We start from the raw sequence: 15,459 nt of genomic DNA on the forward strand, positions 1-15,459 counted from the left end.
AGCCACCCAAGTCCAGGAATCATAGAGAGTCCCATGCAGGATAAACCCAAGGAGAAACATGCTGAGACACATAATAAGCAAACTGACAAAAATTAAAGAGAAAGAAAAATTATTGAAAGCAACAAGGGAAAAATGACAAATAACATACAAGGGAATTCCCATAAGCTTAACAGCTGACTTCTCAGCAGAAACTCTACAAGCCAGAAGGGAGTGGCGTGACATATTTAAAGTGATGAAAGGGAAGAACCTACAACCAAGATTACTCTACCCGGCAAGGATCTCATTCAGATTCGACAGAGAAATCAAAAGCTTTACAGACAAGCAAAAGCTAAGAGAATTCAGCACCACCAAACCAGCTCTACAACAAATGTTAAAGGAACTTCTCTAAGTGGGAAACACAAGAGAAGAAAAGGATCTACAAAAACAAACCCATAACAATTAAGAAAATGGTAATAGGAACATACCTATCAATAATTACCTTAAACGTAAATCGATTAAATGCTCCAACCAAAAGACACAGGCTCGCTGAATGGATACAAAGACAAGACCCATATATATGCTGTCTACAAGAGACCCACTTCAGACTTAAGGACAAATACAGACTGAAAGTGAGGGGATGGAAAAAGATATTCCATGCAAATGGAAATCAAAAGAAAGCTGGAGGAGCAAGTCTCCTATCAGACAAAATAGACTTTAAAATAAAGAATGTTATAAGAGACAAGGAAGGACACTACATAATGATCAAGGGACCAATCCAGGAAGAAGATATAACAATTATGAATATATATGCACCCAACACAGGAGCACCTCAATACATAAGGCAACTGCTAAGAGCTCTAAAAGCGGAAATTGACAGTAACAGAATAATAGTGGGGGACTTTAACATCTCATTACACCAATGGACAGATCATCCAAACAGAAAATTAATAAGGAAACACAAGCTTTAAATGATACAACAGACCAGATAGATTTAATTGATATATATAGGACATTCCATCCAAAAACAGCAGATTACACTTTCTTCTCAAGTGTGCATGAAACGTTCTCCAGGATAGTTCACATCTTGGGTCACAAATCAAGCCTCAGTAAATTTAAGAAAACTGAAATCATATCAAGCATCTTTTCTGACCACAACGCTATGAGATTAGAAATCAATTACAGGGAAAAAAATGTAAAAAACACAAACACATGGAGGCTAAACAATACATTACCAAATAACCAAGAGATCACTGAGGAAATCAAAGAGGGAATCAAAAAATACCTAGAGACAAATTACAATGAAAACACAATGATCCAAAGCCTATGGGATGCAGCAAAAGCAGTTCTAAGACGGAAGTTTATAGCAATACAAGCCTACCTCAAGAAACAAGAAAAATCTCAAATAAACAATCTAACCTTACACCTAAAGGAACTAGGGAAAGAAGAACAAACAAAACCTAAAGTTAGTAGAAGGAAGGAAATCATAAAGACCAGAGCAGAAATAAATGAAATAGAAACAAAGAAAACAATAGCAAAGATCAATAAAACTAAAAGCTGGTTCTTTGAGAAGATAAACAAAATTGATAAACCATGAGCCAGACTCATCAAGAAAAAGAGGGAGAGGACTCAAGTCAATAAAATTAGAAATGAAAAGGAGAAGTTACAGCAGAAATACAAAGCATCCTAAGAGACTACTACAAGCAACTCTATGCCAATAAAATGGACAACCTGGGAGAAATGGACAAATTCTTAGAAAGATATAACCTTCCAAGACTGAACCAGGAAGAAATAGAAAATATGAACAGACCAATCACAAGCTCTGAAATTGAAACTGTCTTTAAAAATATTTCAACAAACAAAAGTCCAGGAACAGATGGCTTCACAGGTGAATTCTATCAAACATATAGAGAAGAGATAACACCCATTCTTCTCAAACTCTTCCAAAACACTGCAGAGGAAGGAACACTCCCAAACTCATTCTGTGAGGCCACCATCACCCCGATACCAAAACCAGACAAAGACACTACAAAAAAAAGAAAATTACAGACCAATAGCACTCATGAACATAGATGCAAAAATTCTCAACAAAATACCAGCAAACAGAATCCAGCAACACATTAAAAGGATCATACACCATGATCAAGTGGGATTTATCCCAGGGATGCAAGGATTCTTCAGTATACACAAATCAATCAATGTGATACACCATATTAACAAATAAAAACCACATGATCATCTCAATAGATGCAGAAAAGCTTTTGACAAAATTCAACACCCATTTATGATAAAAACTCTCCAGGAAGTGGGCATAGAGGGAACCTACCTCAACATAATAAAGGCCATATAAAACAAACCCACAGCAAACATCATTCTCAATGGTGAAAAACTGAAAGCATTTCCTCTAAGTTCAGGAGCAAGACAAGGATGTCCCCTCTCACCACTATTATTCAACATAGTTTTGGAAGTCCTAGCCACGGCAATCAGAGAAGAAAAAGAAATAAAAGGAATACAAATTGTAAAAGAAGAAGTAAAACTGTCACTGTTTGCAGATGACATGATACTATACATACAGAATCATAAAGATGCCACCAGAAAACTACTAGAGTTAATCAATGAATTTGGTACAGTTGCAGGATACAAAATTAATGCACAGAAATCTCTTGCATTCCTATACACTAATGATGAAAAATCTGAATGAGAAATTAAGGAAACACTCCCATTTACCATTGCAACAAAAAGAATAAAATACCTAGGAATAAACCTACCTAGGGAAACAAAAGACCTGTATGCAGAAAACTATAAGACACTGATGAAAGAAATTAAAGATGATACCAACAGATGGAGAGATATACCATGTTCTTGGATTGGAAGAATCAATATTGTGAAAATGACTATACTACCCAAAACAATCTACAGACTCAATGCAATACCTGTCAAATTACCAACGGCATCTTTTACAGAACTAGAACAAAAAATCTTAAAATTTGTATGGAGACACAAAAGACCCCAAATAGCCAAAGCAGTCTTGAGGGAAAAAAATGGAGCTGGAGGACTCAGACTCCCTGACTTCAGACTATACTACAAACCTACTGTAATCAAGACAGTATGGTACTGGCACAAAAAACAGAAATGTAGATCAATGGAACAGGATAGAAATCTCAGAGATAAACCCATGCACCTATGGTCAACTAATCTATGACGAAGGAGGCAAGGATATACAATGGAGAAAAGACAGTCTCTTCAATAAGTGGTGCTGGGAAAACTAGACAGCTACATGTAAAAGAATTAGAACACTCCCTAACACCATACACAAAAATAAACTCAAAATGGATTAGGGACCTAAATATAAGATTGGACACTATAAAACTCTTAGAGGAAAACATAGGAAGGACACTCTTTGACATAAATCACAGCAAGATCTTTTTTGATCTACTTCCTAGAGTAATGGAAATAAAAACAAAAATAAACAAATGGGACCTAATGAAACTTAAAAGCTTTTGCACAGCAAAGGAAATCATAAACAAGACATAAAGACAACCCTCAGAATGGGAGAAAATATTTGTAAACGAATCAATGGACAAAGGATTAATCTCCAAAATATATAAACAGCCATGCAGCTCAATATTACAAAAACAAACAACCCAATCAAAAAATGGACAGAAGATCTAAATAGACATTTCTCCAAAGAAGCCATACAGATGGCCAAGAAGCACTTGAAAAGCTGCTCAACATCACTAATTATTAGAGAAATGCAAATCAAAACTACAATGAGGTATCACCTCACACCAGTTAGAATGGGCATCATCAGAAAATCTACAAACAACAAATGCTGGAGAGGGTGTGGAGAAACGGGAACCGTCTTGCGCTGTTGGTGGGAATGTAAATTGATACAGCCACTATGGAGAACAGTATGGAGGTTCCTTAAAAAACAAAAATAGAACTACCATATGACCCAGCAATCCCGCTACTGGGCATATACCCAGAGAAAACCATAATTCAAAAAGACACAGGCACCCCAATGTTCACTGCAGCACTATTTACAATGGCCAGGTCATGGAAGGAACCTAAATGCCCATCGACAGACAAATGGATAAAGAAGATGTGGCACATATATACAATGGAATATTACTCAGCCATAAAAAGGAATGAAATTGGGTTATTTGTAGAGATGTGGCTGGATCTAGAGACTGTCATACAGAGTGAAGTAAGTCAGAAAGAGAAAAACAAATATCGTATATTAATGCATATATGTGCAACCTAGAAAAATGGTACAGATGAACCTGTTTGCAGGGCAGAAATAGAGACACAGATGTAGAGAACAAATGTATGGACACCAAGGGGAGAAAGTGGTCGTGGGGGGGTGGGGGGTGTGATGAATTGGGAGATTAGGATTGACATATATATACTAATATGTATTAAATTGATAACTAATTAGAACCTGCTGTATAAAAAAATAAATAAAATAAAATTCAAAAAAAAACATTTTATGAACACAAAAAAAGAGACTACACCTGCATATGCACGACCTTCTTAAGAAATTAAGCATTACTGCTATGACTGAATCCCATCATGTATCCCACCCTGTTCCCAGTCTGCTCTCCCTTCTCAGAGGTCACCACTACGCTGGATTTGGATTCCCACGCCCAGCTTCTCACGTGTGTTTTAATATTTTTACTAAATATCATTTATCTATAAACTGTAACTAGTCTTATTTTCGTAAGTGACAGAGCAGAGATCAAAACAAGGTAGTCTGCCTCGGTTAACCAGTTCTAAGCCACTGTGCTATTTATACACTTCAAATTATGTTCAGTAAATTAGTGAACGAACATAGAAGGGCAAAAGCTAGAAACATGCTTTTTCATTTGCTTTTTATAAGATGTGTATGGGTATGAAGAGGGTAGTTTCTGCCAAACCGTGCCTTAGGCTCTTTGTTTTTCTGCTAAAAATTTTGTGTTGGGAGTCATTCTCTTTCCTAAAAGAAAAGGCAGCTTTTCAGGCTCAAAAGGCGTAATATTGAGCCTGGAAATCAACCATGGTGCCTCCAGGGCAGTGATATTCTGACTTGGCTTTCCAACTCTCTATCTCCAAATATCTCATAGGGAGGTGGCTGAAAAATACAAGATATTTCATTTACATTATTTTAGGATAAAACAAATTGTGAGGGAGAAGCGTAAGGAATTCAAGTAAATAATGTCAGATTAAAATTAGAAAGGCTGATGGAATTTTCCAATGAAGGAAAATTTCTGTCATCTCCTATTCAGAACACTGCTCATGTTGGTAGGAACCATTCCTCCATCCTCAATAAAAGTGGATTCTACAACTTCCAAGTTAAAATGAGAAGGTAGGTCTTGTTCAGTATCATATCTGCACGTTCCAATCACAGAACCCTTACTCGAACTTGCAATAACACTTTACCAGCTGGAGCCTGGAGGAGAATCCTGCTTCCTGTCTGCATGAGTCAGTGAGAAGGAAACTGCTCCAGGTCCTTGATGTACCAGATCATCTAAGGGATGAAGATGACGTGTACTTTTGAAGGATGACAGGAGGAAATGAACTTGCACATTGGGAGCAACCAAAGAATTATGGCAAGAAAGACAACCAGGGGACTTGGGCTCAGTGGTTGAGAATCTGCCTGCCAATGGAGGGGACACAGGTTCGATTCCTGGTCCAGGAAGGAAGATCTCACATGCTGCGGAGCAACTAAGCCCACAACTACTGAGCATGTGCTCTAGAGCCGGTGAGCCGCAACTACCGAGCCCACGCACCACAGCTACTGAAGCCCGCGCGCCTAGAGCCCATGCTCCGCAACGAGAGAAGCCACCACAATAAGAAGCTCACGCACCGCAACAAAGAGTGGCCCCCGCTCGCCTCAACTAGAGAAAGCTTGCGCACAGCAACAAAGACGCAACGCAGCCAAAAAATAAATAAAAAGAAAGACAACCAGTTCTTGAGTACATAGATACCTTTCCTTTCCTAATGAATGGAGTAACTTATCAAAGAATGAGCCTTGGTGCCTGGCAATGTGGGGACACACCCACCTTATTCGCAGCATCTCTGGCCTGCTGAATTAGCTCCCGTATGCGGTCCATGTTGTCAGAGATGTTGCCCAGTGGCAACAGCTGTTGGTTGATACTTTCAATCTTGCTCAAAAGATCAGGCAGTTTGTTGGTTAATTTCTTTACTGTTGGTGAGATTACAAAACAGGTATTTATCACTGTGAGTTGAGAAAAGGTTAAATACAGATGTTCTCATTGATAGTACTTGTCAAGTGGTATGTCTGGGTCGCAAACATTGGACAGGATGACTCAGAATCAGGTAATACAGTTTCTATATTATAGAAATATATATTATACATATTTCTATATAAATACATCATGGATCTTATTCTGCAATCTAGATATCAAATTATCTTTCTTGACCACTATAAAAAAATAAATCTTTGCTTTTTGATCTTTAATATTAATAATAATTCAATTCCTCATGATTCAGGGACCTATATCTCCACTCTATAAAAGGGAAAATCAATAGCAATGTTCATGGATTTTTTTCAAAAATCCTACTTGGTCCTTTTAACTAACAGAATAGCCATACTCTTTGAATGGATTATGTGAAGTTGTTTTTAATATTTTAATTTCTAAGATCAGACTTTACCGGGGAAAAATTAAAACTGACCAAAGCACATACTGATGGAGAAAATGGATAATATGTCCTGGGCAGAGAATGCCTGCTACCTGAATTATCTGCATCGGTGAGAGCCTTGTTGAAGTCTTCACTCCCGGTGCTCCCATAGGTATCCTTAATTCTTTCCACGTCTATCTGAATGGGGTTGAGCCCATCTAGAACATCATTTGTGATGTCGTTGGCATTTCTGACCATGCTCTTTGCACTATTGATTATACCATCGATGTCATCTAATGCACACACAAACAGGGAGGGGTAAGTATCTAAAATGTTTGACAAAAGAAGCCAAGTCCAGTGGGTTAGGGAGCTGCTGACCTCTCTGTATCCCACGAAGATCATCGCGGATGGTCGTGAGATTGGTGTCTACCAGCCCTTTCTGAACGGTCATAATTTTCAGAGTTTGCTGCAGGTTGTTGAGAGCCGGACTGATTTCTAAAATAAAATAAAGCAGCAAGAGGCAATTACCCTAAAGATCTTGATCCTCCGTGGGTATTGGTGACCCCTGAAGTAGCCAAGGTCTGCACAGCATTGAGCAGACCTGCATCTTAGCAGTCATCCCCGAGATGCCCACTGCATGCACCTAGACCCACAGGTCCTCCAGTTACAGAGGCCAGGAGCATATAGAGCCTGTGTTACCAGGCTCCTTGGAAATGCACATGAGGAAAGGGAGAGGCGTAATAACTCAGAGGGAGGCTTAACTTCCACTCTGCTCAGGGTGAAAGTCTCTGCTTAGCAAAGAAAAGGGATGTGTCTGTCTTGTTCGCTGCTATGTCCCAGCACATAGTGCCATGTCTGGCACTCACTGAGGCTTAATATTAGTATGTATTTATGGAACAAACGACTGAATGAACAAATGAATGAATAATGCATAAGGGATGCCCCTTCAGTCAAAAGTACAGTAAAGGAGTGTTGTTAAGAGACCCTCACTGAAGCAAACTCACACACACAGTAGGCATTGTTTCTGCTCATTTCCAAACAAATTTAAGGACATTTAGTGAAAGGAACAGAGTTCATAGACATTCTTAGCTGATAATATTGCCACTTTGGGGTCATGGAAAATGACCAGTGAATGCTTTAAGATCAAGTTGACGATACATGGCTTAAACTGTGATTCCAGGACTGGTTTAAATAACAATGTAGTTAGTATCCTAATCCTTTTGTTTTTAAGTTCACATGCATGCATGCATGCATTCATGCATTCATTCATTCATTAACTGGCTGCGTTGGGACTTCGTTGCTGCGTGCGGGCTTTCTCTAGTTGCAGCGAGGGGGGCTACTCTTCGTTGCGGTGAGCGGTCTTCTCACTGCAGTGGCTTCTCTTGTTGTGGAGCACGGGCTCTAGGCACGCAGGCTTCAGTAGTTGTGGCATGCGGGCTCAGTAGTTGTGGCTCATGGGCTCTAGAGCACAGGCTCAGTAGTTGTGGCACACGGGCTTAGTTGCTCCGCAGCATGTGTGATTTTCCCGGACCAGGGCTCGAACCCGTGTCCCCTGCATTGGCAGGCAGATTCTCAACCACTGGGCCGCCAGGCAAGTCCAGTATCCTAATCCTTTTAAAAATACATATCTTCACCTCTTAGCTCAAATTTTATAAAGAGAGCAGACGTCATACCAGGAAATTTTAATTTTTGAAATTTGCTAGGCAAATGACTACATATTGTTTTGTATTTTCTTTTTCCTGTTTTCACATTTATTTTTCATTTTAATTTTTAAAAATGAAAAAAGATAAATAAATAAATATATTTATTTACTGGTAGAAGGCATCTAACTGCTTTGAAAGGATTAAGAAGGTAAGTGAGGGCTACGAGCTTGGTTGGCTGCTCAGCTATGAATGACCACAGGAGACCAGAGAAAATCAAGACACAGCATTTTCTGAACACAGGAATTTGGTGAGATCGAGACGGTTTAATTATTTTTTAAAAAAAATCAAATTAAATAAGTAGAAAAAGTTCAAAGACAAAAATTTAAAAATCTTCATGCTCCATAGTGGTAGTGATTTTTGGTACTTTCAGTTGCTAAGATTTTAGGGCTTAAGAAATTTTGAAGCAGTTGCTCTAATGACCTGAAACTAATTACCTGGGCCTTAAGTAAGAAAGCAGCACTGTACATACCTCAATGCTATGTGGGTCCACACGGGATTAAACTAAGAATCCCCTCCCCCAAACCCAAGGCCAGGCCGAAACAGGCCTATCAGCCTCAAGATTTACTTAGATTTATGAGGTTCTAGTTAATTTGGTATATGTTAGAATATTGGGTAGACACATCCCAGCTATGAGTTTCCAAAGTATCATTTGCATGGACACTGAGATTCAAGAAGTGCGTTTGCTTCTAGGGCTGCCTCTCCTGGTCTCATAGGTTGTTTCCAAGTCTCTGACTATCCCAGCCTCCACCCTAACCCTCAGTACCTTGCTGTAGCTTCTTCTGGGTTATCTTGGCTTCATTTAACAGTTTATCGCTGTTGGAACTCAGGGTTTTAGCTTTTCTTGGAACATCTTCCTTTATCACTGTCTGAAAGCAAAGTGTTTATCAGCTTTAAATGTGATACACCTTAGGAAATATAGTGTAAGAGTTTTCATCCTACCCCAAAGCCCTTATCTTTAATCTTCAAAGAATGAGGTTAGAGGGTAAGGAGGAGGTTTAAAAAGACTGTTCCTTAAAAGATACAGTCAGGGCTCTAAGAAGACGTCTGTGGCTTAGGGAGGCGGACCCATCTCTGCTGATATAATGACAAATTGTGTGACACCTTCTCATTTTCTCACTGTCACTTGTACAATACCCTCTGCAATAATGGAGGACAGAGTTAAAATGTTTTTAGGCTTTTAATCTTCGGGAGATAAAAATCTTCAACCTTCTGAGGTCTGTCCCCTAATTCTCTCATAATTAATAATTTGTTCTTTATTTTTAGACATAGGAATATTATATGATGCATGTAAGATACCATAGGACTCCACAGACATGCCCAGGTATAAGACAAATGACAGGAAATAAATGGTTATAGAATTGTGTACAAAAATTTCTCTTCTTTGGTAAATGTTAATGCTCAATACTCAGTCACAGCATAAAAACATACCTGGTAAGAAGCAGGGTATAATACTTTCATGGTTCAAAATCAATAATCAGTGTGATTTCTATCTGGTTTTACAAATGATTTTTAAAAGTGGGCTACATTTATCAAATAGCCAAGTATATACAGAAATGACTTATATCTAGAGCAAGTTCGAGTCTATTCTATATAACAAATTCTGGTCTAAAATAATGCTTTTTTCTATTCCTTGGTGCATGCAGAAAGAAGATAGGAAAATGAGTCGTCTCCAGAGTGCCTGGAGAGAAGGTACCAGTGCAGGTGCTCACCTGGAGGGCAGCCTCAGACGCGCTGGTGGCCTTGTCCGCTGCGTCCTCGGCTGCTTTGATGGCATTGAGGATGTTCTCATAGGCGGTGGCAGCGTCCACGGCACAGCGTACCAGCTCATCCCCACTGGTGTTCCTCTTGATCCTAGAAAATGGTACAGGAGAGGGCTCCAGCGGCCCCCCTGCCTGCAGCTGAGCCCCCTAACCTCCCGATTCATTTGACAGATGGAGACTTGGGGCTGCAAGCTCTGCAGCTCTGCCCCAAAGATGCAGCTGGGAATCAGGCCCCTGCGGCTGGTCGGGTTCGGAACTGGGCCCTGGGTGCCGCCCTCCACCCTGGTCTGGAGACCCCACTCCCCCTGAGAGGCCTTCCCACCAGGCTCCAGCAGCCCCTGCAGTTAGACCCGTCAGGTCAGCCACTCACTCCTCCAGCTGCCTTGCCAGCTCCTGTAAAGACTGCGCATGCTTCTCTGCCTCCCCCACCAGGGATGCTTTACTGGACGATTTGGAAAGTTCTCTCACTTTGTCACTTAGTTCGTGTCTTGCTTCATTTAAAGTGACAGCTAGTTTTTCATATTCCTATATTTTCCAAGTAAACAAGAGGTAGTGTCAACTTAAGCAAAGCACGTATATGCCATTTTCTTGACCTCTGTCGTAAATGACGTTTCCAGGAAGCAACAATGAGAAACTGTTTTCTGAGCCCGCTCAGCACACCAATTATTCCTTGGTTACTTGAGATACTGACACTGAGAACATTCTCCCAAGTTTTACCACCATTTTGAACATTTTCCATATGGTGGGTACCCGCTTTGATAGATTTTATAAAAGCTCCTTATTATCATTAGTGTATAGTTGTACTAAACCAAAATACCTTTTTTTCTGATTTAGAAATAGCGATAATAAAAGATATTTTCAAAATGACCAATGGGCTGCTAAGAAATGTTGTCCATCTTTTGCCAGTCCTAAATGTCTTCTGTTAATAATGTATGCCTGATATTTTATTTTATTTTTTAATTGTTTTTCAGCTTTACTGACATATAATTGACATACGATTGTAAGGTATTTAAAGTGCACGAAGTGATGACCTGACACACGCATACATTGTGAAAGGATTCCCCCACTGAGTTAACACATCAATCAGCTCATATTTTATCCTCTTAACTTTTTTGGGAGTGGGGGTGAGAACATTTAAATTCTCTTTTAGCGAATTTCAATTATACAATATAGTGTTATTAACTAGAGTCATATTGCTTTACATTAGATCCTCAGACCTCATTCATCTTAGAGATGAAAATGAGATTTTAAAAACAGCACCACATTTTTTTGTGTTATCGCAAAAGTAACATTCACTCACTGCAGGCAAATTAGATAATAGAGATAGATACAGAGAAGATACATCATTCACCCCTCCCCCAAGGGACAACCATTCTTAACCATCTGGTATATTTTCTTCCACCTAAAAGACATATATTGGAGAGAAAATTGGTTAGCCGATCTCATTGTTTCCTCGAAACATAATTTAAATGCTTTTTGATTTTCCAGAGAACAAGTTTTGCCTCTACCTCGAGGCTTTTACTCATCAGCTCCAAGGCAACGTTACTTTGCAGTAAGGAAGAGTCTGCAGTGGCTAGATGCTTGCTGAAGTCACTCTGGAGGGAATTCATTTCTTTAACTTGTCTCTGGAGAGAATAAAAAGAATGTCTGTGAGCTTCATGATATATCGTCAGAAGGCACAGGCATATTTATTGGACAACAGCATAGAAGTAGTTTCAGAGTCAGAATGTCTTCTTGCACTTAAAGGTCATCTAGGAAACTCCAAAGCCATGAGACATCAGCTCAATTTGTTGCGTAGGTGTGTTGTCATAGTTTCCACAGACAACATGCCAATGAAACAATCGCTGTCACATTGGAGGTTTCTACACTGGGCTCAACCAGGCCCGTGAGGTGGATATATAATTAAGCTCTGGCTAGTGGATCAGAACGAGGGATTTTAACTAAGGGAATCAGCACCAACCATCGGCACACTCTACATGCCGGTCCCAGCGAAGATGTTGGGACACTTCAATAAGGAAACACACAGGACTTTAGGATGCCAGGGTGGAGGCTGCCCGAGTTCAGGGACCCGTAAAATTGGACCCTGCTCCCTTCCCCTTGGCAAAATCAGTGACTTCCAACAGAGGTGTTACTACCTGAAGAGGCTTTCGGAGCTAACCCTATTACCATCAGTGAAGATATTAGTCATTGTCTTTTACGAAATTCTTGCGTTTCTTTTTTTTTTGGGGGGGGTGTTCAGTCCTATGTTATTCCACTTTGATCTTACTGTCATTTCATAGCCCCTCACACTTTTGTTGTTGTTTTAGCCTACAGTGTTCACCATTGACATACACACTATAGAATTCGAGCTTTAACTCCTCATTGCAACTCCTGCATGTGGCCTGTATTTTGACTTATTTCCTAAAAAGCAAGTAATGGCTTAAAATGCCTTTGCTGGTGATTCTGATAATGATGTTTACATATATGACACAAAAAGTCAGTTATTTAGAGCATAAATTGTACACTTTGAATTAATTATAACAATATTAATTTCTCACCTATTTGGCAACATTATTGGTCCAGCACTCTATCAGCCAGGGGTGGGGGTGAAGCGATTTGCTCTGCTTTCTCTGTGGTTTAAGTTCAGAAACTTTTCTGGCCGCTGAGGAGTAGCAACTACTTTGATTTTGCATTTAATGCCTCGCGCCTATTTGATTAGGGCTTCCTGTACAGACAGCTGCCTGGCTCTGCCACTTTATTAACGATAAAGATTCCTGTTCCCTCATCCTTGTCATTAACCAAACCATGCAGATTCTGACCGTGACCTCACCTTGATGGATTCCAAAGCCCTCTCGTTTTCTCGGTTGAGGCTGGTGGCCTGCTTTGCTTGGGCACTGGCCTCCTGTACAGCGGCACGGAGGTCACTGAGTTTGGCTTCGTATTCATTTAAAGAATCTCGTATATTCTTCACAAGCCCATTGTTCTCCACCTGGTGGTTTTCCAGCCAGCTCCTTATCCGAGTCAGCACTGTAATACATCACCTTTTTGTTTTCCACTTGAGAGATGAGTACATTGGAAAGCTAACTTATAAAGACTACAGAAGGAGAATTGAGTTTCTACTCACTTCATGGTTTTCCTTGAACTTGCAAGGGAACAGGAAAGGAAACTAGCATTTATGTTATGTTATACACACACTGTCTCATTTAACTTTCGTGACAACCACATGAAAACAGTAATTATCAACCTCATGTTTCAGATAGGAAAATGGATGGCCTGAGAAATTGGGTGACAAGGTTTTAGCCTTGGGACTTGAACTTGACCTGCAGAGCACAAAGCACATGCTCTTTCTACTACTAACACTGTCTCCTTGCAGCTAAAAGCCAAGGCTAATATTACATTTAAACAATACAAATGCTAAAAGAGAACTGCTACTATCTGTAACCACTGATACATCATTTTACTAGAGAATAAAGGTCAGTATTTGGAAAAATATACACCAAATTATTATTTCTTACAGTTTTGAGCTAATGAGGCTTTTTCCCTAACCCAAACCTTTAGATATATTCAGTTAATTTCTAGTATATTCATTTTTGGAGGTAACAGTAGTGCTAATATCGATGTATGATTCAAAAGCTCAATGGTGATAAGGTGACCATTAAAAATGATATGAGAGAGCTGAGTGGAGATGAATGAAAGAAGAATGAAAATGCAGTTAAAAAGGAACAAGAGGTATCAGTGTCTAATATCTAAGAAGAAACTTTTTTTTTTTGCATGATGGTAAGATATTCTATTCTATGGATAAAGAAGATGTGGTACATATGTACAATGGAATATTACTCAGCCTTTAAAAAGAATGAAATAATGCCATTTGCAGCAACATGGATGGACCTAGAGATTATCATACTAAGTGAAGTAAGCCAAACAAAGACAAAAACCATACGATAGCACTTATATGTGGAATCTAAAATATGACACAAATGAACCTATCTATGAAAAAGAAACAGACTCACAGACATAGAGGAGACTTGTGATTGCCAAGGAGTGGGGAGGGAGGGAAGGATTGAGAGGCTGGGATTGGTAGATGTAAACTCTTATACATAGGATGGATAAACAACAAGCTTCTACTGTAGAGTACAGGTAACTATATTCAATATCCTGTGATAAACCATAATGGAAAATAACGTGAAAAAGAATGTATATATACGTATAACTGAAATCACTTTGCTGTACAGCAGAAATTAACACAACATTGTAAATCAACTATACTTCAATAAATTAAAAAAAAAGTGTTGTTCTGTCCTAGGGCTTCTCAGTAATCTGAAGGGGCTACCTACTTTCACCACATGATCCTCTACCAGTAATATACGCTGAAAGGACGAGCCCCTCCACCTGGCACCGGTGACTAGATATTGCACTCTGCACACCGTATTTCAAACCAATTAGAACGGATTGTATGCAAGAATTTGGGAGGGTCCTTACGAAGCTGAGCCTCTCTTTTTTCAGCTTCTGCTTCCCTCAGGTTCTTCCCAAAGTTGCGGTTCCTCAGTTCCCTCAACATGCGCTCCGCTTCAGCCAGCTTTCTGGAAAAATCGTCCAAAGGCAAGTTGTTTCCTTCTCCTTCTGTCCCAGAGATCTGCTTCACAAGAACTGGAAAAACATCAAGCAGTTTATTGAACTGGGAATTCTGGACTCCAGCAGACTACTAAAAAAAAAAAGGCCGAGATTTTTATGGAGGGTTCATATTGGTTTTTTAGTATCACTACAGGTTCTTTTTCATAACGTTGAACTTTTTCTTTGTACAACAAAGGCTACAAAGTAATATAAAAGATGTTTAATTGGGCTGAGTAACTCTTCTTACCGTGCACATTCCGGATGACATTTTTAATCTTTGTGTCCAGCTCTTTGGCGCCTTGGGTTGTCCGATCAACATTGCTATATAATGTTTGAGCTTTTCTGGAATTTATTTGAACCTATACGAAAAACAAATTGATGAGCAAAATGTAAGCTGATGGGAGGAAAAAACTAACAGTATTCTGAAAGCAAAAAAAAAAAAAAAAGTTAAGGTTATTGACCTAACACATTACCTTTTCTTGCAAAGTTTCAAATTCACGATTCAAGTTACTCAGTTCTTTTTCCAGGCCATCCAGTTTTGATTTATGATTTGAAATGGTGGAACTGTAGCTGAGCAACTGGCTCTGAAAGTAACATACAAAGTTAATCTCACTTTAGAGTAGAAATTTGGAGGGAAGTCTTACCAAGTTGGTAAACCTGGTGATGATGTGAAAAGATTCATTTAGCAAGACCAATGCTGATCCTTAGGAAAAAAAATACGGTTCTTTGAAATAGGCCACATGAAGAATAAATTTCTGATGTAAGTTGCGATACGGCTCTAAAATAAAGTAGTAAAATTTTAAAACATG

The 15,459-nt window shown here is 39.3% G+C and overlaps 1 protein-coding gene across 3 annotated transcripts in view; it reads right to left on the reverse strand.

The window, feature by feature from the left end:
• The window catches only part of LAMA3 (laminin subunit alpha 3), a 240,003-nt gene that overhangs the window by 38,688 nt on the left and 185,856 nt on the right, over positions 1-15,459 (reverse strand). For 2 of the 3 annotated variants that reach the window (XM_029230150.1, XM_029230143.1), the window contains 11 exons: positions 15,124-15,234; positions 14,898-15,009; positions 14,519-14,686; positions 12,870-13,066; positions 11,569-11,685; positions 10,431-10,585; positions 10,010-10,151; positions 9,064-9,166; positions 6,976-7,092; positions 6,711-6,890; positions 6,018-6,160 (listed from right to left, as the gene is read on the reverse strand). In XM_029230150.1, coding sequence (XP_029085983.1) covers positions 6,018-6,160; positions 6,711-6,890; positions 6,976-7,092; positions 9,064-9,166; positions 10,010-10,151; positions 10,431-10,585; positions 11,569-11,685; positions 12,870-13,066; positions 14,519-14,686; positions 14,898-15,009; positions 15,124-15,234 — 1,545 coding nt within the window. The remainder of the gene's footprint in view (positions 1-6,017; positions 6,161-6,710; positions 6,891-6,975; positions 7,093-9,063; positions 9,167-10,009; positions 10,152-10,430; positions 10,586-11,568; positions 11,686-12,869; positions 13,067-14,518; positions 14,687-14,897; positions 15,010-15,123; positions 15,235-15,459) is intronic. The other variant, XM_029230133.1, reaches the window with a different exon arrangement.

Source organism: Monodon monoceros, unplaced genomic scaffold (assembly GCF_005190385.1).
Source record: "Monodon monoceros isolate NGI ecotype Baffin Bay Population unplaced genomic scaffold, NGI_Narwhal_1 Super_Scaffold_1, whole genome shotgun sequence".
Lineage (NCBI taxonomy): Eukaryota > Metazoa > Chordata > Mammalia > Artiodactyla > Monodontidae > Monodon > Monodon monoceros.